Source organism: Eupeodes corollae, chromosome 3 (genome assembly GCF_945859685.1).
Source record: "Eupeodes corollae chromosome 3, idEupCoro1.1, whole genome shotgun sequence".
NCBI lineage: Eukaryota > Metazoa > Arthropoda > Insecta > Diptera > Syrphidae > Eupeodes > Eupeodes corollae.
In genome coordinates, this window is record NC_079149.1 from 10,083,872 (window position 1) to 10,108,157 (window position 24,286).

At 30.8% G+C, this 24,286-nt stretch overlaps 2 protein-coding genes across 2 annotated transcripts in view; one reads left to right on the forward strand and one right to left on the reverse strand.

Moving 5' to 3' along the window:
- Window positions 1-24,286, reverse strand: part of LOC129952430 (pre-mRNA splicing regulator USH1G) — a 104,015-nt gene that overhangs the window by 70,118 nt on the left and 9,611 nt on the right. The gene's annotated exons all lie outside the window — the stretch shown is intronic.
- LOC129952437 (uncharacterized) lies at window positions 5,040-10,024 on the forward strand. Its single transcript, XM_056065011.1, has 4 exons — window positions 5,040-5,167; window positions 9,318-9,549; window positions 9,641-9,791; window positions 9,866-10,024. The coding sequence occupies exons 2-4, from the start codon at window positions 9,361-9,363 to the stop codon at window positions 9,958-9,960; spliced, it is 435 nt and encodes a 144-aa protein (XP_055920986.1). The 5' UTR covers window positions 5,040-5,167; window positions 9,318-9,360; the 3' UTR covers window positions 9,961-10,024.

Genomic DNA, 24,286 nt, shown 5'->3' on the forward strand with positions numbered 1-24,286 from the left:
GAGTCTCTTGGCCTGTTCCTTTGAGATCTGTTGAGCCTCCTGAATTATTTTTGTACGGTATAAGGTGTTGGAATTGGGAGGACTGACAAAACTAAAAACTAGTATATTTTTGGAAAAAAGTTCAAATCATTTTTTTTTATAAATATAAAAAAATGAAGACAAAATTACTGTCACCTCTAATATTTTACGAACAAAACATGATTTTATATCCGAAATAACTGTATGCAATGAAAAATAACGTTTTTGACATCTGCTGAAAGGTTGACCAAAATCTGTTAGTTTTTTTTTTTCAAAAAAATTATTAAAAGTTGGTAAAAATTGTTTCTCGACTTTAATATCTTTTTAAATATTAAGAATATTGTCTTTAAACTTTTTTATCTTACAAAAAATAAAGTTTTCAACCTCAGAAAAATTTTGGGAAGCATTAAATTGACAGTTTACTAAAACATGGTCAAAATTGATTTTCGACTGAGATATCCTTTCAAAATAGAAACTTCATAGAAAATATAGTTTTCGATAAAAAGTAATATTTGTAGAAAAATCCAACTATCTTTTTTTTCATAAAAATTAAAATCTACAAAAAAAGTAGGCAAAATTAGTGAAAATTGGTATTAGATTCCAAATGATTTTACTTTGTGCCAAAATTTGTTGTTTACTTAAGATAAATAAATAAATAAATTGGGTGGTGCAATAGTCCGTTTGAGAACTAGGGCCTAGTGACTGACAACTTTTACTTAAGATGTTGTTCCTAAAAAAATCCAGTCTGTATTTGTTTATATAAGAAATACAAGCTTTCCAGATATGCTACTAAAATTTGTAAAAATTGGTTTTCGACTCATGATCTCGTTAACAAAAATATTTTGAAATCATCATATGCAAAATATTGTTAGTAATTTTTAGTTAATTTTTTGGAAAAATTCAACTGACAACTTTTATAAAAAAAAAAAAAAAAACAAAACAGAAAAACTTACAAAAATAACAAATACTGCCGTGTTTTTTTGGTATTCCATATAGTACAGTAAGAAATTGCCAAAAAACGATCGGCAGTAGTACAGTTTTTATATTTGAAAGTTGATACAATTGAATATTCGCCAGAATAATTTTTAAACAATTCAAAAAAATAGCAAAATTCAGACCAGGGGTGAAATCGTTTAAGATGATTTTTCATAGTTGACTATCAAAATCAAGAAAGCGTCTGTATAGGGTGATAATCGATTTGAGAGTTTTAACCAAACAGTTCGATATAAAATAAAAAACTTTAAAAAGAGGGTTTGTTCGCAGATACACTACATTAACGTGTGGTCTAAAAGCGAGCTTCAAGCTCGCCTCAATTCTTTACATACCTCAATCGAGTTGAAATGAGCTTGATTATCCAACCGGAATCGAGTCAAAATTTGTGAATAAAAACCTGTGTGCAGGTGTTGGTTTTACAGATAATGCATTATGGTCTGTTTAATTGCATGTTTGTGTACAAAAAATAAAGTTTTGTTTTAATCAAATTAAAAAAAATGCTAATAGAGTAGGTAGCATATTCTTATATGTTGCTGAACTATTCAGTTCTTCATTGTTTAACACGAATCAAACTATCTCACTTGCACTTCATAAGAAATATCGAAACATCATTTGCATTTTAGAAAGTGATGTCAAACTTAATCATTTTTAAATCTTCTTGTGTGGTGGAAACACCAAAAACATTTATTTAACATAATCTGATATAAACCTTTGGTGGAAACATAGCGAAACTGAATTATCTTTTCTATTGTTTTCTAGTGTAAAATAAGCAGAGTTAATCCACTTTTATTAACAAAACTATCAAAAGTAAGAGATTGTTTTTTTCCCAATGGAAAACATATGATTCCAAATGCATAACTACTCAACGAACACATCCATCGAGATACAAATGTAATATCAATGGTACCTACATTTGAGAACGAAATCACAAAAGATCCAGTCGAGACTCGTATAAATGTCAAAACACATCCGTAGTAAGATTCTACTTTAACACTATACTATTGATAGATTTTTCAACAAAACACGGGTATTCACAATAAACATTGTTAAATTGATGATTCTTTTTCAGCCTATTTAAATAAATAAATAAATTGGGTGGCGCAACAGTCCGTTGGGAACCAGGGCCTAGTGACTTACAACTCTCAACCATTCCTGTGTGCGAGTACTGTTCTCAGGAATGGAAGAGACCTACAGTTTAAGGCCGAATCCGAACGGCTAATTTGAGAAAGCACTTTTTCATTACAAGTATTACTCTTGAAGGATTTGTCAATTCCTCGCAAGAGGCAGTACCCGCGTAAATTATTTTTTTTTTTAAATTAAGGAGGCAGAGGCAGGGATTGAACCCAAGACCCCTTGCCTGACAGTCCAACGCACTAACCATCATGCCACGGGTACTAGCCTATTTACAGTATTTAGAAATACAGAATTTTGACAAACAGCATTATAAATACATTCTTCTTACCGAAACAGTATTTTGACCTCAACTCATGGTAGGGTTTCCAGAACATCTCTTTTAAAGAGAATATGTTCTCTTTTTGGATTCCGATATTTCTTATTCTTTCTTTTTCCTTCAAATTCTTTTTTTGTACTCTTTTTTATTTATTTTCTCTTTTTTGTCCTCATTTTTCTTTTTTATAACTGTTGGTGCCTGAAAAATAGGAATCTTACTCCCTTTTCATTAAAAAAAACTTTAAAGTGTCCACTTAAATAACTATATGGCATGATGGTTAGCGCGTTGGACTGTCATGCCAGAGGTCTTGGGTTCGATCCCTGCCTATGCCATCTAAAGTCTTTCCACGGGTACTGCCTCTTGTGAGGAATTGACAAATTCTCCAAAAGTAACTCTTGTCATAAAAAAGTGCTTTCTCAAATTAGCCGTTCGGACTCGGCAAATAAACTGTAGGTCCCCTCCATTTCTGAAAACAATACTCGCACACAGAAATGGTTGAGAGTTGTAAGTCCCTAGGCCCTAGTTCTCAACGTACTGTTGCGCCACCAAATTTATTTTATTTAAACGCAAACAATGTTGTCTAGACCTGAATTCATACAAAAAAAAGAGGCTGGGATGCGACCCACACTGATAACTTCCCATCCCGTCTGTCGATTTGTCTTGCTTAAAAGTTTGTCTATATGTACTCGTATAAATTGTTACCAAATTTGCATACTACTTTGTGTAGATTTCATTTTTTATGAAAAAATGGGCAGTTGGATTTTTATATAAAAATTACTGAACATCGAAAATAATATTTTCTGTGAAATAAAATAAGTTTGAAGCCAATATTTTTAATTTTTGAAAAGCCTTTTGAGTCGAAATTAAATTTTTACCTAGTTTTAGTATTGTTTTTTTTAGAGTTTAATTTTTTGTAAAAAACTGTCTATTCGATTTTTATCAAAATTTTTCCAAATGTTGGAAACAATATTTTTTATAATAACAAATTAGTAAGAAGCTATTATCTCAAAGTTTTTAAAAGATATTTGAGTCGAAATCAATTTTTGCCAAATTTTATACATTTTTTTTAGGTTTTTATTTTTTGTAAAAAAACTGTCAATTCGATTTTTTTAAAAATTTCACCAAATGTTGAAAACAATATTTTTTATAATAACAAATTAGTAAGAAGCTATTATCTCATAGTTTTTAAAAGATATTTGAGTCGAAAATCATTTTTTACGAACTTTTGTTAATTTTTTTTTCGGTTTTTAATTTTCTGTACAAAAACTGTCAATTAGATTTTTCTCAAAATTTTATCAGATGTCAACAACATTATTCTTCGTTGCACAAAATTGTTTTAGAGATGAAATCATATTTCAGTCGTAAAATTTTGGAGGTGACAATTTTTTTTTCAGTTTTATTGATTTATAAAAGAAACCGTTATATTGATTTTTTTCAAAAAATATAACTGTTTGGTATCACGTTACAATATATTATATACAATTTAATTCAAGTCTCTAGCGTTTTTGGTTCGTTAGATATTATATCAAGGTTAACCCAAATTTTCACCTTTTTTTCAAACTGCTATGGTAAAAAAACCACCCACGCAATTTTCTTGAGAGCCCTTTCTGCATCTTTCTGCCTTATTATCTGTATAACAAAATTTATTTGAAGTCGATATCTCTTTTGGTTCTTGAGCTATGGACGACGAAAAAACGTCGCGAACGTACGGACGTACAAACGTACGTACACACGCACGCACAGACATCTTTCTAAAAATCTTTTATTTCGACTCTAGGGACCTTGAAACGTCGAGAAATGTCAAAATTTTCAATTTGACAAATCGGACCCATTACAATAACTTCCTATGGGAAGTTAATAAAAGTGACCCAATGTTTTCTGCTGTTTTTATGACAAAACATTCTAGCGGTAAATTAAATTTGACTTATTAAACTTCTTTTAAAAATTTTTAATCTACAACTAAAATTTAAATATATGTACGAGTAGTGCAGGTACCTAGATTTATTTAAGTATAACAGAGTATAACAGTAGAAGTTTGAATTTTTGAAAATGTTCTCTTTTTTCAAACACTTTATGGACACCCTAGCTCATGGTAAACATTTTAAATTAATTTCGGTCATAGATTTAATTTTATTTTGCTAGAAAGTTTTATAAATGTTTAAAGACCCTTTTCACTTTTGAAGGCTGATTCAACTGCGACTCTACTTTCAGCTACAGTGATCTTCAATTTTAATAAAATATTAAACACAGTATAGCTAAAGGCATACGCCTCAAACTTATTTTAGACGAAATTGGCATCATATTATTTTTGCTTGATTTTGTTAAATTTTAAGTTGTAATAAAATTTGTACATGAATAAACTTTTATATAACAATTTGCTTTTCTATTCTTTCCCACCATAACTTTCTTCTAAACTCGTTTAAAATCTGAAGTACTAAATCTACTACTATTGAATTAGAAATGAAACCTTATAAATGAATTCGTACTTTTTATATCTCAACTCATCTCAAACAAAGAGTCTTAAAACTGTTTATTAAGCTTTGATCGTGTCGATTTAGTTCTCTTTCGTCGTTACACCTGGAATAAAGTCATCGGTGATCGCGTCGTTCGTCGTGCGTGAGTACTCAACAGCAGGCTCCTAGAGGTTAAATTTCTTATAGCTTTGGGAACCATTGAATTTCCTGGGTTATTATTTAAGTAAAAAAGGTGTTAAAATATTTATCTAAAGAAATAACAAATAATTAAGTGAAATTTTTGTGGATTCACCAGTGTAGTGTTCTTTTTTAATTTCTCAGAAACACATGAGAGTGAGGAAGAGAAGCGAAAATAAAAAAAGTGAAACTAAAAAGCTTTAAATTCGTCTCAATTTTTCATTTCTCTGAGAAAGAGCTTGGCTTGGTTTACCCAAAATAATAATAAATAACTTATTTGAGACTCCATTCAAGATTCCACATTTTATATTTATTTGTTATTATGGCGTAAATAACTTAAATTGAAAGTGTTGTTTTTTGTATTTACTTACTCAATCTCAGAAAAGTGATGACTAGGTTATAAGATTCTGGCATAATGAATGCACTTTTTATTCAATTCTGAGAAACTAATATTTATCTTTTTCTAAAAGCCCTGAGCTGTCAAAATAAAAAACAAACAGAACTATCGCGTGCTAAATGATCTAAAAATAAAGTGACCGGCAAACTGCTGCCTGAACTTTTATTTTGTTTTTAACTCCTTCAAATAAATAGAAATGCCATTTAATATTAGATTGAAGTGTTTTTAAACAAAAATTAACTTTAAATACCAGAAATAATTGACATTGTTATTTTCTGAAAAAAAAGTTTTACTTGAATGGTTTTACACCATATTCTTTCAATGTCATTCTGAATTAGTCGTCGTAAAGCGTAATGCTTTTTACAATTTTTGATCCGATTACTTGGTTTTAAAATAATTTGAAAACAAGAACCACGCAAATATTTTGCCAGCTTATGATTCTAAGATTGCGATAGAGCTAGAGCTAAATGAAATCATAAGAAAGAATGGGGGGGGCGGGCAACCTACATTGATAACTTCTGCAAACAATTTTCGACTGATATTTTTTGTAACAAGTTCTTTTTATTTAACAATTTGAAAGAGTATGAAAAAGTTGTATTTTCCGGAGGACTTTAATTCAAAATTTCAAACCACCTGTTGTTAAGTTCTTAACATTTTACTAACCTACAATCTTTTGAAAATTAAGCAATTTACTAGAGACTCCAAAATTGTAAACATTTCTTTTCGTTTTGCTAAAAAATTAAACTGCTTTTTCCCTTTTATTAAAAAACAGGCATCCGAACATGTCTTAGTGTCAAGTGACAGTTCGTGAAAATAAACAAACTGAAACGGACCAATCAATTGCAATTTCGAACTGTAAACAACATCATTCCATCCACTGCTCTTTTAAGAAATTTAGCTTAGGATAATGACAGATGTCATATGGATCTTTCAAATTGCTAAAAGTTAAAGTAGCCAATCTGTGATTTTAACAATATTAAGAGAAAGTGAAATGTTAAAATCGTTTAAAATTGGTCAATTCAAGTTTTTAGCTTAGTAAATTAATTAAAATGGCATTAACATTTTACTTAATCGTTTACAATTTTGTGCCAATGTCTTTCTTTGTTCTTGACTTGAGTCGAAAGGCAATTTTTTCAAGTTTGTATTAATTTTTTTGTTAAACATAAATGTCAATTGGATACTCTTACGAAATTATTTTAAAGTTCATAATAATATTTTACTTAAGATAAAATAAATAAGATTTCAATATCTTTTCCGTTTCTGAGATATTTTTGTCGAAAAGAACCTTTTACCGAGTTTAAGTATTTTTTTGAAGTTTTTATTAACTTCCCATAGGAAGTTATTGTAATGAGTCCGATTTGTCAAACTGAAAATTTTGACATTTCTCGACGTTTCGAGGTCCCTAGAGTGCGTTCGTTCGCGAGGTTTTTTTTGTCGCCCATAGCTCAAGAACCAAGAGAGATATCGATTTCAAATAAATTTTGTTATTCAGATAATAAAGCAGAAAGATGCAGAAAGGGCTCTCAAGAAAATTGCGTGGGTGGTTTTTTTACCATAGCAGTTTGAAAAAAAGGTGAAAATTTGGGTTAACCTTGATATAATATCTTACGAACCAAAACCGCTAGAGACTTGAATTAAATGTTATATAATAAATTGTAACGTGATTTAAAAGAAGTATATTTTTTGAAAAAATCCACGGTTTTTTTATAAATCAAAAAAACTGAAAAAAAATTTGTCACCTCCAAAATTTTACGACTTAAATATGATTTCATCTCCAAAACAATTTTGTGCATAGAAGAATCATGTTTTTGACATCTGATAAAATTTTGAGAAAAATCGAATTGACAGTTTTTTTTATATAAAAATAGGTAAATATCTAAAAACAACATTACTCAAAGTTGGTAAAAATTGAATATTGAATCAAATATCTTTTCAAAAACTTGAAATTTAGGCTTCAAACTTATTTTATCTTATAAAAAATATTGTTTTCAACATTAGGAAAAATTTTGAGAAAAATCAAATTGACAGTTTTTTTACAAAAAATAAAAACCTTAAAAAAAATTGTATTAAAGTTGGTAAAAATTGATTTTCGACTCAAATATATTTTCAAAAATTTTAGATATTGGCTTTAAACTACTTTTATCTTTCAAAAACTATTGTTCTTAACATTCAGTTTAATTTTGAAAAAAATCGAATTGACAGTTTCTGTGCAACAAATTATAAACATAAACAAAATTTAACAAAAGTTGGTAAAAATTGATTTTCGACTAAAATATCTTTTCAAAAATTTTAAATATTGGCTTCAAACTAATTTTATCTTATAAGAAATATTGTTTTCAGCATTCGGTAAAATTTAAAAAAAAATCGAATTGACACTTTTTTTACAAAAAATAAAACTCTAAAAAAAAAAATACTAAAACTTGGTAAAAATTTACTTTCTACTCAAATAGCTTTTCAAAAATTAAAAATATTGGCTTCAAAATGATTTTATTTCACAGAAAATATTGTTTTCGATATTCAGTAGTTTTTATATAAAAATCCAACAGTCCATTTTTTCATAAAAAATAGTACGCAAATTTGGTAAAAATTGATACGAGTACATATAGACAAACTTTTAAGCAAGACAAACCGACAGATGGGATGGGAAGTTATCAGTGTTGGTCGCATCCCAGCCTCTTTTTTCTATTTAAGAACTGTCATATCGTTGATTTGATTGAATTTTATCAAATGTGAACAACAGTATTTTTTTATATAACATTAGTTTGAATCCAATATCGAGTCAAAAATCAATTTTGTTTAATTTTAAGTTAACATTTTTTTGAGTTTTAAGTTTTTGCTAAGAAAATGTATTCGATTTTGACAGATGTCAAAAGTTCTAGAAGTAGTATTATTTTTGTTCGTATAGCATTCGAGGTGACAAATATTATTGTTTTTTTTTTCTTTTTTGTGACGTATAGAGAAGTGGAAAAAGTGGGTTGGGCAATTCCTGTCTATCTGTCTGTCTGTCCCCATCCCTCCATTCTAAACCATTGGCTCCATTGCGTTCGAACTTGGAAATAAAGGTTTTGAGCAGATTTACACAGATTTGCATTTAGAATCTAGAAACCTTCAAACGTCAAGAAATGTCAAATTGTATGGAGAGTCAAGAACTCTATTATCTTTTATTTTTGACTAAAAAAAAAACAAGAAATGTGTATGAGAAATTTATATTACATTCCTGAAAATATAGAACTATCCGAGCTCTTACAAATATAAACTAGCACGTTGCATCCAATAAATGTCAAACCCAAATTAAATGTCAAAATCAATGAAGTTTTTGTTTCTTTAATGTGAGAAAAGAAAAAACGACGTAGTTTTACATTATATTTAACAATATTTCAAAATAAATAAAAATTTGACATAGATTTCAAAAATTCAGGAAATGTGGATTAAAATGTCATTCTCAATAGAATGACGTTTAAATGTTTAGCTTAAAAAATTACATGAAAATGTTTGTGATATCCCAGACACAACTAAGCTTTTGAATATTTGTCTGAGCTTTTATTATTTAAATTAAAAATTCAAACTTTTTGGGCACCACTTTCAATAGCAATTTTTTTCAAGGGTTGCCAAATTTTTTTTTTTGAATAAAGAAGTTTCAAATAAGTGATTATTTTTGTTATTTTATTTCTCAGGAATTCAATTTACACCGTGGATTCCACAAGACATTCCGCATTCGATTTGAGCTAAAGTTTAAGGTAAATTTTACTTCCTGAAATATTGATTTATTTTAAAATACTAATTTTACTTCATTTATTCCAATTTTTAGCGTTCCTTGAAATCTTTACAAGAAAAAAAAAAGAATAATAAAAATGTACACAATTGAAAGATTTTATTGTGCTAGTTTACCAGTTGGAGCAATTGCATTTGGATGGTATACAATTGTCTATTCAATAATCACAGCGATTTTATGCATTTTCCAAGGAAGTTTAACTGCTTTATTTTTCTATACCTTTCTCGGAGTGGGCAGTGGGGTTTTACTGTTATTAGGAGTAAGAAAGGTAAGAAATTGATTACTCACAGCTCTTAGTTTTAAAAAATGTCAACATTTTTATTAAAAATAAATTAATTTGTTTTTCTTTTTTTCTTTAGAGTTTAGATATCCTCCTTCTTCCGTGGCTGGGATTTAATGCCTTTCATATTGTTATCGTCACTCCATTTACATTAATTACTCTACTATTTAATCATTTAAGTGAACCCGGTGTTTTTATTGGTTCCGTACTATATTTAGCCATATACACAAGTAAGACCTTTTAAAAAAATACCTGGTTTTAAATATTCAAAAGCTTACCGGCATTTTTATCTTTTTTAAAATAGTTTTCATCTGTTACGGATGGATTGGAGTTTTTTCACTGTATCTTAAATACAAAAACGGTGAATCGCCATCAACAAACCCTCGTGGACAAGTTTAAGAATGGAACAAATAGATTTTAAAATGTTTGTAGTTAAGAAATAAAATATAATTTTAATATAAAATTCTATAACTTAATTTGACTATTGAAATTGAGATCTTGGCAACCCTACAAACAAAGCGTTTACTTAATAGAAGATAAACTGGGACGTGGAGTGCCTTCTTTATCTGTGTATGCTTTCAACACAATATTAGTGTAAACTAGATAAGTTAAAGTAGGTATGTAAACAAATTATCTGTTGATTTGAATTCAGGATTTGATAGAGAAGTAAAATTTAAAATAACGCTACCTAGACATTTTATCAGCGCTAAAAAACCTTTTTTGGTCTCTAACACGGACATAAAGGGTGCCCCAAAATTAACGCAAGATTTGAATTAAATAGAAAACGTCGTTTTTAGTCTTTTGATAGTTATATTTTTATTGACTTGTAAAGTATATAGGATAGGGTTATGTATGGAATAACACATCGGACAAATGGCCTCCACGGCTTTGCATGCACATGCGCAGTCTTTTGTTGAACTTTTCCATGACCATTCTGCATAAATGTGGCTGAATTTCGTTGATGCAGCGTTGAATCTCCTCCTCTAATGCACGGGTGGTTGTGGGCTTGTTGACATAGACTTGTGATTTCAAATTACCCCATAAAAAGAAGTCTAATGGTGTTAAATCACACGATCTAGGAGGCCAATTTTGATCACCGAAACGAGAGAGTACACGACCTGGAAATGTCTCATGCAGTAATTGAATTGTTTCACGGGCTGTATGACATGTGGCACCGTCTTGTTGAAACCACATATTGGACACATCAATATCATCCAATTTTGGCAGAAAGAACTGTGTAATCATGTGGCGATATCGAGGACCAGTAACAGTCACTGCTTGACCAGCATCATTTTCAAAAAAATATCCCCCAATTATGCCTCCAGCCCAAAATCCACACCATACAGTCACGCGTTGTGGATGCATTTGTTTTTCGACAATCACATGTGGGTTCTCCGAACCCCAAATGCGGCAATTTTGGCAATTGACAAAGCCATCAAGATGAAAATGTGCTTCATCGCTTAGCATGATTTTGCTCGAAAAATCCATTCAACGAACTCTCTTCTCTGTCCATGGTCATTAGGCTTCAATTGTTGTGTTAGTTGAATTTTGTAAGCATGAAGACACGGATCTTTGGTGAGTATACGCTGTACAGAGGTTCTTGAAATTTCCAATTCTTGTCCAGGACGTCGACTTGAGGTTCCTGGATTGTCAGCAACACACTCTCACGCACTGCTTCGTAAGTCACATTTGAACGGCTTGTTTTTGGACGACCAGTGTGTTTGGCGTCTCCAACGGATCCAGTCTTCATGAATTTTTCAATTAATCTCTTCACAGTTGACGAAGTTAAAACACTATTCCGACCATATTTTGTATGAAATTTCCGAACTGCAGCCGCCAAGCTTTCACTATTTTTGAAATATTCTTTAATAATGAAGACACGTTGTTCTATCGTGTAACGCTCCATTTTTAATAATCCTATACTGTTAGCTGTCAAATTGCTTTTTTTCAGGGTTGCCAACACTTCACTGCACAAATGGCGGCAAATTCAAATCTTGCGTTAATTTTGGGACACCCTTTATAAAAAAATCAAAACAGAAATATTTAAAAACACAGCTTGAAAGTGGGTTACCTAAATCAATTTTGATAAATTTAAAAAAAAGAGGCTGGGATGCGACCCACACTGATAACTTCCCATCCCGTCTGTTGATTTGTCTTGCTTAAAAGTTTATCTATATGTACTCTAATCAATTTTGACCAAATTTGCGTACGATTTTTTGTAAATTTTATTTTTTATGAAAAATAGGACTGTTGGATTTTTATATAAAAATTACTGAATATCGAAAACAAAATTTTCTGTGAAATAAAATAAGTTGAAGCCAATATTTTTAATTTTGAAAAGCCATTTGAGTCGAAAGTAAATTTTTACCAAGTTTTAGTATTGTTTTTTTTTAGAGTTTTTTTTTTGTAAAAAAACTGTAAAAATTTTATCGAATGTTGAAAATAATATTTCTTATAAGATAAAATTAGTAAGAAGCCAAAATTTCAAATTTTTGAAAAGATATTTGAGTCGAAAATCTAATTTTACCAACTTTTGTTAATTTTTTTTTTTGGTTTGTCAATTCGATTTTTTTCAAAATTTTACTGAATCTTGACAATATTTTTTGAAAGATAAAAGTTAATTAAAGCCAATATCTCAAAGTTTTGAAAAGATATTTGAGTAGAAATTCAATTTTTACTAACTTTGAGTAATGTTTTTATCATTTATAAAAAAACTTTCAATCCGATTTTTCTCAAAATTGTTCTGAATGTTGAAAACAATATTTCTTATAAGTTAAAATTAATTCGAAGCCATAATCTCAAATAATCTCAAATTTTTGAAAAGATATTTCAATTGAAAATCAATTTTTCCAACTTTTGTTAATTTTTTTTTTAAGTTTTTATTTTTTGTAAAAAAAACTGTCAATTTGATTTTTCTCAAAATTTTAGATGTTAAAAACGTTATTTTTCGTTTCACAAAATTGTTTTATAGAAAAACCGTTTTTATTCCTAAAATTTTCGACGTGACAATTTTTGTTCAGTTTTTTTGATTTACAAATAAACCGTTAATTGGATTATTTTCAAAAAAAACTTGTTTGGTATTCCGTTACAATATATTATATAAAATTTAATTCAAGTATCTGGCTTTTTTGGTTCGTAAGATATTACGAAATAACCTATTTTTAAAACTGCTATGGTAAAAAAACCGCCCTTTCTGCATCTTTCTGTTTTATTATCTGTATAACAAAGTTTATTTAAAGTCGATATCTCTTCTGGTTCTTGAGCTATGGATGGCGAAATAAACGTCGCGAGCGTACGGACGTACGTACACACGCACACACAGACATCTTTCTAAAAATCTTTTATTTCGACGCTAGGGACCTTGAAACGTCGAGAAATTTCAAAATTTACAATTTCACTAATCGGGCCCATTACAATAACTTCCTATGGGAAGTTAATAACAAATAATTGGCATTGTTCTTTTCGGAAAAAAATTGTTGTCTTTTGTTAAGGGCTTAGCATTTCACTAACTTACAATTATTTTTTTAATATTTTGCTATTTACTAGGGACTCCAAAATTGTAAACCTTTTTTATTTCGCTTTTCTAAATAGTAAACTACTTATTCCATTTTATTAAAAAAAAAACGGGCATCCTAACATGTCTTATAAGTGACAGTTTATGAAAATAAACAAACCAAACAAACTTAAACGGACCTATTAATTACAATTCCGAACTTTAAACTGGATCATAGGATAATGACAGATGTCATATGGATCTATTGAATTGCCAATCTGTTAAAATCGTTTAAAATTGGTTAAATCAGCTTTTTAGCGTTATGCTAATATTTTTCTTTTGGTCTCAAGATACGTGATTTGGAAATCAATTTGTTCCAGTTTGCATTTATTTTTTTCTAAAACAAAATGTCAATTATATTTTCTTAAAAACAATATCTTGATGTTTATAATAATATTTTACATACGATGAAATAAGTGTAATTTAAATATCTTTTTCGTTTCCGAGATATTTTTGTCGAAAATCACCTTTAACCGCGTTTAAGTATTTTTTTTTATTAAGGAACTGTCATATCTTTGTTTTGATTGAATTTTATCAAATGTGAACAATAGTATTTTTTATACGATAACATTAGTTTTGAATCCAATATCGAGTCAAAAATTAATTTTTTTTTAATTTTAAGTTAATTTTTAGCTAAGAAAATGTATGTAAATTTGATTTTGACAGATGTCAAAAGCTTTATTCATAGCTCTAGCAGTAGTATCATTTTTGTTCTTATAGTATTTGAGGTGACAAATATTTTTATTAATTAAGGTTTTAAGCAGATTCACACGGGCACAAGGATCTCGCACTAAAAACTTTTGATCAAGATTCTAGAAACCTTCAAACGTCAAGAAATGTCAAAATTTTATAAAAAGTTAAAAATTCTATTATATCATTGTTTTGACAGTAAAAACAAGAAATGTGTATGTTTATATTCCTAAGATTACAGAAATCTCTGAAATGTATGCTCTTTGCATTCAATAAGTGTCAAACTCAAATTAAATGTCAAAATCAAATCAATATGACTTTGTTTCCTTAATATAGAACATTAAGAAAAAAACAACGTGATTTTACATTATTGAACAATATTTCAAATCTAATGAAAGTTTGTCACTATGTACGTAACGATTTCAAAAATTTACTAAATACTCTTGCGTGTTGAAAAGCAACATATTCGCATTTGTGTATCTAATTAAGAGCCCATTTTATTTATTTTTAATGGTAGAATTTTTCCTAATTAATTCAGAAGAAGTTTAAAAGGAGCGAAGACCGGCCGGAAGTAACAATTTCAAAATGCTTTACCGTTTTAAGAAAAGAGAACGTTGAGTGATTAAGCGCGTATTTTACCGTTTAGAAATTAAATTTAAAAAGTATTACAACCAACATTTATAAGTACTGACTATATAAAAACCCGATACATAAGAAAGTAGACCCTCTAAACTGCGCCAACTACAGAGGCATCAGTCTCCTTAACATTGCGTATAAGATCTTCTCTGCCGTATTATGTGAACGTCTGAAGCCATTCGTCAACAACCTGATTGGTCCTTATCAGTGTGGCTTCAGACCAGGAAAGTCCACTATCGACCAAATATTCACACTACGGCAGATCTTGGAAAAAACCCAGGAGCTTCAAATCGATACCCACCATCTCTTTATCGATTTTAAAGCCGAGTATGACAGCATCTATAGGGAAGAGCTCTACCGAGCAATGTCTAGTTTTAGCATCCCTGTCAAACATATCCGTTTGTGCAGAATGACTTTGGAGAATGCACGCTGCTCCATCAAGGTCGGAAAAGATCTCACCGATGCATTTGATGTCAAAAAAGGTTTTAGACAAGGCGATGCACTGTCATGCGACTTCTTCAACATCGTTCTGGAAAGAATTTTGCAAAACCAACCGTCAACACTAGAGGCACAATCTTCCAAAGATCCATCCAATTACTCGGATACGCAGATGATATTGACATAATTGGAAGATCAAAGCGTGATGTCAGTGGAGCGTTTTTGAGCATTGCGGCGGAAGCGAAGAAGATGGGTTTAGTGGTCAATGAGGGCAAGACCAAGTATATGCTGTCATCAAAAAAGGACACTGAACGACGACGTCTTGGACAAAACGTCACCATGGACAGCTATAACTTTGAGGTAGTTAAGGACTTTGTCTACATAGGCACCGCTATTAATGCAGACAACGACACCAGCGCTGAAATCAAACGAAGAATAACTCTTGCAAATCGCTGCTTCTTTGGACTTAGAAGGCAATTGAGAAGTAAAGTCCTCTCTCGAGCATGTAAAATCACCATCTATAAGACACTCATCATCCCGGTTCTCATTTATGGCGCTGAGGCCTGGACCCTGTCAAAGAAAGATGAGAGCGTCTTAGGATGCTTCGAGAGAAAAATTCTTCGGGCGATTTTTGGTCCCGTACGCATAGATGGAGAATGGAGGAGAAGATATAACGACGAGCTGTACGGGCTGTACAGCGACACTGACCTAGTTAGCAGAATCAAAGTCCAACGGCTTAGATGGCTAGGTCATGTAGAGCGGATGGACATCAATGCTCCAGCCCGGAAGGTCTTCGAATCCAATCCCGAGGGACGGCGCAGTAGAGGAAGACCGCGACTCAGGTGGCGCACCCAGGTGGGAGAGGACCTCAACCAACTTGGCGTGCGAAACTGGAGACAGCTAGCTAGGGACCGAGCTGGCTGGAGACGCTTGTTGGTTGAGGCCCAGGTCCGCCCCGGACTGTAGCGCCACCTTAAGTAAGTAAAGTAAGCAAGACTATATAAAAACATTTAAGAGCTACCGAAAAAAGAGAAGGCGCAACTTCTATTGAAGAAAAGATGCGAATGTTTTTGAGATATGTTGGATTTCAAGTTGGCTTGTTTTTATATGTTTTATGTTTAAAGAAACGAGTATATACTTTTTTATGCATACCAAATAAAGTAAATACTGTCAATCTTTGCCTTTTACTACTTGTACAAGTGTTTACTTTTATTTTAGTTTTTACTTTAAATCTCAAGTTTAAGCTTAAGCTTTTTTATTATTCAAAACCAGAAGGTCCAACTTGAAAAAACTGACAATCAAAAGAATCAAAATATAATTACAAAAAACACTAAATAGCTTAAAGCTTAAGTCTCCACGTCACGATATAAGAAAACCGGTTTTCCAAACCTTTTTTTATGACGTCATCGTCACGTCACGGTCGTCCGGCTTATTTGTTTATTTTTCTTCAGGGCTTGTCATTTTTAAAAAAGCTTTTGTATATCCCCATGGAAAAAATCAACAAAAATAAAGAAACTAATAAACCGAAAAGCTTTAATGCCAACAACTCAACAAGAAAAAATAAACAAACATTCATTCAGATCTTTACGCAGAATCAAAAGCTTTTTTTGCAATATTTACATAACGTCATAACCAAACACCCTTTAAGTAAAAAAAGAGGTGTAAATAAAAAGGGGGTCATCGCATTTTTTTGGAAAGATAAATTGCAGAATTAGGTCTCATGTATTTGCTTAAAAACAAAAAACGATAAATGTCTCTTACAGATGGTTAAAGGGCCTTGCACATGAGGGCAAACAACGAATGAACGAATGGACGAACAAACGTGATTTTAAACATTTCAAAAAGTCAATTTCAAATAAAAACAGTAAAACACATTGAAATTCAAAGAAACCAATTGACACTACTGTTAGGATAGTAAAATTTGCATTTTGTTCTCTAAAACAATACAATTTGTAAAAACAATTTGGTAGCAACACATTGCAGTGTGGTTCCTACGAACTGTCACTCTATTCGCGTTCCACATACCATCCACACTGCAACGAATAAATTGTCAGCGCTCAACTTAACCTCAAAATTACATTAATTTTGTTTTGTTTGTTGAAATTGACAATTCTGCGAATAGAAATAAAGCTCATGTGAAAGGAAAGTCAAAATATACGAACATCCACAGTTCGCAGTTCGTAGCTCATGTGCAAGATGCTTTAAGGAATACTCGCAAGATGGAAAATTTATAAAATATTAAAAAAAAATAATAATAATAATTAATGAAAGGAACAACGTCAATAAAATTGAAAAAAAACAAGTTTTTTTATTACAACTTGAATTTGACAACTGTGAACAAACCCGACCAACGAATGAAGAATGGGTGAATAAATGTGATTTTAAACAATTTATAATTCAAAAATATGTACGAATTGTAAACAAAAAGGTAAAAATATAGCTTTTGTTAATCTCAAGGTAATAATATTAGTTTTTATCATTGCCAAAATAAGAGACATTTTAAAAAACAAATTGTTCATGGCAAATTGCAATCTGAATGTAACGAACTGTCAAACTCAATTCACTTTCCAAATACGATCCACACTTCAACGCAATCTGATAGCAACGAACTGTCAAACTCTATTCGCTTCCACACTTGTATGTCTTACTCTAAAATTTCATTCTAGTCTTTGTCTGTTATAATGAACAAAAACAAGCCATGTGAAATAAATGTCATAATGGACGAATATTTCTTCATTCGTTGGTCGTTGCTCGGTCTCATGTGAAAAGTCCTTTGATTCCATGACCGAATTATCAATATCAAAAAATACTATAAGGACTTTTCTCTAAATGAAAAACGAAATTCATATTTTTGGGCTTTTCGTTTCGCATCAGCAGCGTACTAGGCTTCAGCATCAACTTTGGCTTGGAACGAAACAAGCTATTTGGAAGTTGGAGCATACGCTTCACAAAAATAATTCAGCCGTTGTGAGCCTCTGGAGTAATGTAGCTGCAGAAATGAAAAAACTATGTACTTGCTGCTCAACAGAATGTTAATATAAATAGGATTCTTTTCCCCTTTTGTTTACCAGCAGCTGACTGTCAGAACTTGTCAATTGTTTTTGACAGCTGACAGAACTCTCCACAAATATTTTTCCGTTGTGGTTTTCGTTTTCATTTTGCTCTGCACTTGGAGACCGCCGAAAAAATTCGTTTCACTTCAGCATTTTTGACACTTTAGTCAAATAAAAATTTTCAGGTTCTCCAGGAAAAATTTAACGAGTCTACCTCTTGAAAAGTGTCAAAAAGTACACCTACAAAAATTCTCTATTTTATAATGACAGCTTAAAACGAAAAACACAATTTCTAGAGATTTTCTTTTAAGAGAACTGAACTGTCAAAAAACAAAATCTGTTTCTTCCCTAGCTCGGAGACATATAAAAGTTCTTGTTTGGCATTGTTTATGGAAGAAACGTAAACGTAGCAATTTTGTAAATTTTTTGACAGATCAGTTGTCAAGTACAATGTTTCATAAATAAACCTTAGAGCTCTGAATAAACTCTGTTCTGAGCTTCAAAATAAGAACGCCATTTTGGTTTTGCTTACAAGCTAAACAAACAGCTCTTATTTTTATGAGTTCATTCAATGTTCGTGTAAAGTGCGCGCGAAAAACTTGAGAGTTGATTCTTTTTATTGTTGTTGAAAGTTGGAATTCACACATACAGTGATGGATAAAATAATAGAAACAAGCTTCGTTTTCTTTCTTTTTAACACATAAAAAGGTCTTTGTGAAGAATAGCAAATTAAAAACTACACAGATAGATTTTTAATAATATTATGCTTAAATGCAATAATTTTTTTTTAATATAATAATGGGAAATAATGATAAAAAGTATATTTGCGTTGTTGTATCCTGGAAAAAATAATAGAAACAAAATTAGAATGGTACTTTTCTTGTAGCGAGATAAGTTATTTTCTCGCTACAAGAAAAGCGTAAAAGTATTTCAAATTCTTTGAGTATTTTGTAGTGGCATCGAATTCACCAATTTGGCAAATGTCTCTAATGTATGGAATACAATTCCCTTTGAATTTCTCAAAGCAACTAGTCTTTTTTTTGGTTTTAGAATCTCCGATCCTTCGCTTTAGGATGGCCATTCCATAACATTGATTTTGTTTTGTTTTAAGTAAGTAATTTTGAGATGAGCTTCGGCTCATTATCCTGCAAGAACTCCCATTTGATTGGCACCTACTCTTCAGTTGATGGTAGCATAACTGAATTTCAGATGTGGACATAATCCATATCCCACATCTTACCTTTGATCCATTGATTGATTGAACCTACACCAAATGCTGAAAAGTATCCTCAAATCATTATATTCCCGCCAACATGGTTCACTGTCTTCGTTTTGTATTTTGAGTTAAACTTCTTGTTTTTTGGCCTTCTCACATACATTTTTCCATCAGAAGTAAATAAATTGATCTTCGTTTTATCCGACCAAAAAACGTTATTCCAATAAGCCCGGTGTGTTTGTTTGCAAAAGGAAGTTTTTGTATAATGATTTTCTTGGTTAAAAAATGCCACTTTTCGTGGACTTCTACCAGGAAGACTTGCTTCTATAAGATGGTTTCTTATTGTTCTAGCTATCACTGGTCCGTTTTTGAGTTGTTTTAATAAAAGAAATGGTTTCTTCTTACATATTTTTAACAATAGTGTATCCAAACGCGAAGAAGTTTATCTTTTTTTTCCTCTTGTTTCTTCTTATGTGTGAAAGTAAAGTTTCAAATACTTTTTTCTTCGAACAGTTTAAGGTTTTTGCAATTTCAACCATCAATTTTCCAGCTTGTCCTAGTTTCTTCATTACTTCGCGTTCCAAATCAGTACAATGTAATTCACGACCCATACTTATTTAAATTATTGACGACTTTTTAAAATTTTAGTTTGTATCGAAATTTACAAAAACCCTATTTACAAAAATTAACAACTGAACCTTAAGTTAGAATAACAGTTAAAATTGGTTGTTTCTATAATTTTTTTAAAGTTGAAATCATCATTGGCCTCAAACTTTTTACCATTAAAAAACATTTTTTTTTCTCTTAAATTTGGCGGGCTACCACATAATTTCAATATATACCATGATAAAGTAAATCAGTATTTTGTTCAGTTTCTTTAATGACATATAGGGGTCGTTAGCAAGGATTGAATCTCAAATAAAAACACAAAATCTGTATTTTTCAAATTCTTATATTTTCATAATCAGATCAAAAGAATATTACTTAATTATTGTTGTTCTTATGCATTACCATATTTAGATAATTTATTTTGAAGATATAAGGGTTAACTTGTTAGTATTAGGGTATTTTTTCCTGTAATCTTTTACCAATAAAAGCAAATATTGCTTTTGTTCTTCATAAGTTGTAATTAATTTATTAAATTCTTCCATTAAAGCAACACCGCGCTCAGCTAAATCGTTGACTACACGCAAAGAATGAACAATATTTTTGGCGACTACATAATCTGAGTCTTGGTTCCAAGTTTCAACGTCTTTTTCCAGAAAACTTGATGATATACCTAGGATCTGGAAGAATCTTAAGAAATTACTACTCACGAAATTTTCTAATTTTTAACTTCCCATAGGAAGTTATTGTAATGGGTCCGATTTGTCAAATTGAAAATTTTGCCATTTCTCGACGTTTCAAGGTCCCTAGTGTGTACGTACGTTCGTACGTCAGTACGTCCGTACGTTCGCGACGTTTTTTTCGTCGTCCATAGCTCAAGAACCAGAAGAGATATCGACTTCAAATAAATTTTGTTATACAGATAATAAGGCAGAAAGACGCAGAAAGGGCTCTCAAGAAAATTGCGTGGGTGGTTTTTTTACCATAGCAGTTTGAAAAAAAGGTGAACATTTTGGTTAACCGTAAATATCTTACGAACCAAAAATGCTAGAGACTTGAATTAAATTTTATATAATATATTGTAACGTGATACCAAACAAGTTTATTTTTTGAAAAAAATTAAAATAACGGTTTTTTTTTATAAATCAATAAAACTGAAAAAAAAATTTGTCACCTCCAAAATTTTACGACTGAAATATGATTTCATCTCCAAAACAATTTTGTGCAACGAATAATAATGTTTTTGATATCAGATAAAATTTTGAGAAAAATCTAATTGACAGTTTTTTTTATAAAAAATAAAAATCTAAAAAAAACATTACTCAAAGTTGGTAAAAATTGAATATCGATTCAAATATCTTTTCAAAAACTTAAAATTTAGGATTCGAACTTATTTTATCTTATGAGGAATATTGTTTTCAACATTTTGAATAATTTTGAGAAAAATCGAATTGACAGTTTTTTTACAAAAAAGAAAAATCTAAAAAAAGAATGTATAAAAGTTGGTAAAAATTGATTTTCGACTCAAATATCTTTTGAAAACTTTGAGACATTGGCTTTGATTTAGTTTAATCTTTCAAAAAATATTGTTGTCAACATTCAGTTAAAGTTTGAAAAAAATTGAATTCGCAGTTTTTTAACAAAAAATAAAAACCTAAAAAAAAAATTATAAAAGTTGGTAAAAATTGATTTTCGACCCAAATATCTTTTCAAAACTTTGAGATAATAGCTTCTAATTAATTTTTGCTTATAAGAAATATTGTTTTGAACATTAGGACAAATTTTGAGAAATATCGAATTTACAGTTTTTTTACAAAAAATAAAAACATTAAAAAAAATGTATAAAAGTTGGTAAAAATTTATTTTCGACTCAAATATTTTTCCAAAAATTGTAGATATTGGCTTTTAACAACTTTCATCTTTCAACAAATATCGTTGTCAACATTAAATAAAATTTTGAAAAAAATCAAATTGACAGTTTTTGTGCAAAAAATTAAAAACCTAATAAAAATTTACCAAAAGTTGGTGAAAATTGATTTTTGACTCAAATATCTTTTCAAAAACTTGAAATATTTTCTTCAAACTGATTTTATCTTATAAGAAATATTGTTTTGAATATTCGATAAAATTTTGAAAAAAATCGAATTGACAGTTTTTTTTACAAAAAATAAAACTTAAAAAAAAAACAATTCTAATACTTGGTAAAAATTTACCTTCAATTTAAATAGCTTTTCAAAAATTAAAAATATTGGCTTCAAACTTATTTTATTTCACAGAAAATATTGTTTTCGATATTCAGTAATTTGTATATAAAAATCCAACAGTCCGTTTTTTCATTAAAAAAATCTACAAAAAAAAGTACGCAAATTTTGTAAACATTGGTACGAGTACATATAGACAAACTTAGAAGCAAGACAAATCGACAGACGGGATGGGAAGTTATCAGTGTGGGTCGCATCCCAGCCTCTTTTTTTTTTATGGATATGTGTGATATCAAGGCTTATTCTTTTTAAGCAATCTTCTGTGCCTTCAATTCTCAGTGCGTCTACCATTTTTTCTTCTGTTCAACTGAAAGTTCGTCATCGTAAAAGGCAAGTGAGACTAGTTCTTCCGACAAGTACCACAAATGATTTAGAATCTTTTTCAGCGCAACAGAAGCAATATTTTTGTTGAAGATTTCGAAGGCCTTTAGGTCTTTCAATAATTGTAGGTCGTTTCTTGGAGCTGACCATCCGTTAGGAGCTCGAAACCAATATTTAACATAAATTACCACTGTGAAAATGCATATTTCTCTCACAGCCTTTTCGTCTTTCTTTATAAGCTTGAACTGATGCTTGAATAAATAAATTTTCAAGCAGTATAAGGCTCTTGCCATCCACCTAGCTCGATGTACACCAGCAGGCCTCCTAAATGAAACACCTTTTTCAGGAATACGTCCTAAGAAAATGGTAGTGAGATTTCCAATGGATTGTCAATGATGAATTATGTTTAAACTCGCTTTTGAGAGACTCTGGAACAGATTTGCGATTTTTCACACGCTGCCGACGAATAGAAGATCTATTGACATTAAATTCTGATGGATCATGGCCTGCACTTTTTAAAGTAGACGTCACAACCATAGTTCCTCGCCTGTCACCTGTCACTCAATTTAGAGACATCATGAGTGGAGGCTAATTGGCTGTTAATTATATCTTTTCGAGCTCGTTTCTGAGGTGGCAGCATTTCGGACAATTGTGGTTTGGTGTTTGGCAAAGTTTCTTCTTCGCTGGTGGATTCAAGCGGCGAAATAAATTGAGATAATAAAGAAATTGAGGACTTTTCTGTTGATGCCGAGATATTTTTGTTTTCACGCTCGCGCATGTTTTCAAGACGTTCTTCTTCTTTTCTTTTATTTTCCTTCATTTTCTTACATTTGTTTAAAGTTTTTCTGTCCACTGAACCGATTAAAAATTGGTGTCGATTTTGTCGTACTGCTATTAAAAACTGCTTGTCTTCTTCTGAAGTCATAATATTTAAAGCATCACGATGAGCAATGTCAAATAAACCTTCTAATTTTTGTTGCCAGTTTTGTTCTTTTATTTTCAATGTTTCCGACCGTTTTTCCTTGTTTTCTTTATTTTTTTTAGATTTTGCCATTCTTTAAATAGTTTTTCAATTTTACTGATGATATGTTTTTTTAATTGAATTGGCATACTAGTTTTTCCATAAACTTATAACTGCACAAGCCGTCAAAATCGCAGACTCAAAGTACGCTTTTTTTTGCTTCATTTTTGTAATGAAAAAAGTACCGCAAAACTTCACGGATGGATGGCAACGTTGATTGGCTTAATTCGGATAATAATTGATCGATATGCCAAACTTTACTTTGATTTTTAGCAGCTTTACTGAGGCCGCTACTTGTAGACGCATTTTCCAAAGGTTTAGTGCCATAAAATATTTTTTGCCAAGCATTCATGCATTTGGCCCCTGTGTGCGCCATTGCAAGTTGAAACACGTCACTATAACTCAAAGCGCGTGCGCACAATTTGATGACTTATTTAAACTGAAGTGCGCGGCGGGCTAGATCTCCACGCGTCGGTAAAGAAGAGCCCTCGAGGGGTGAAGGGGATAGACAGCGATTGTCTATGCGAGTTTCACTTGTTGATGTGATTTAAACACCTAAATGAAACATCACTGTACCTATCATTTAGACTGTTATTCGATGGTTTTTGTACAAAGTTTGACAGCTGGTAGCGACCTCTAAATCTTAACAAAAAAAATTGAATTAAAAAACTCACTTCATATTTAAGTGTATATATTCGAATGAGAAAGTGCCCTGTGGAAAATTCAAAAGTCAAAAAATAAGGACCACCCTAATAACCGTGTTTTATTTTCACATAAGGTTTTCCATGGGTAAATCCAGATTTACTTCAAAAACTGATTGTTTTCGTTATATTAGTGTAACTTCGTGAACGTGTTAACGAGAGCGGTTGAGCTGACAAATTATCAGCTGAACATTTTTTAAAAACTATTAATATCGGTGCAGAGTTATAA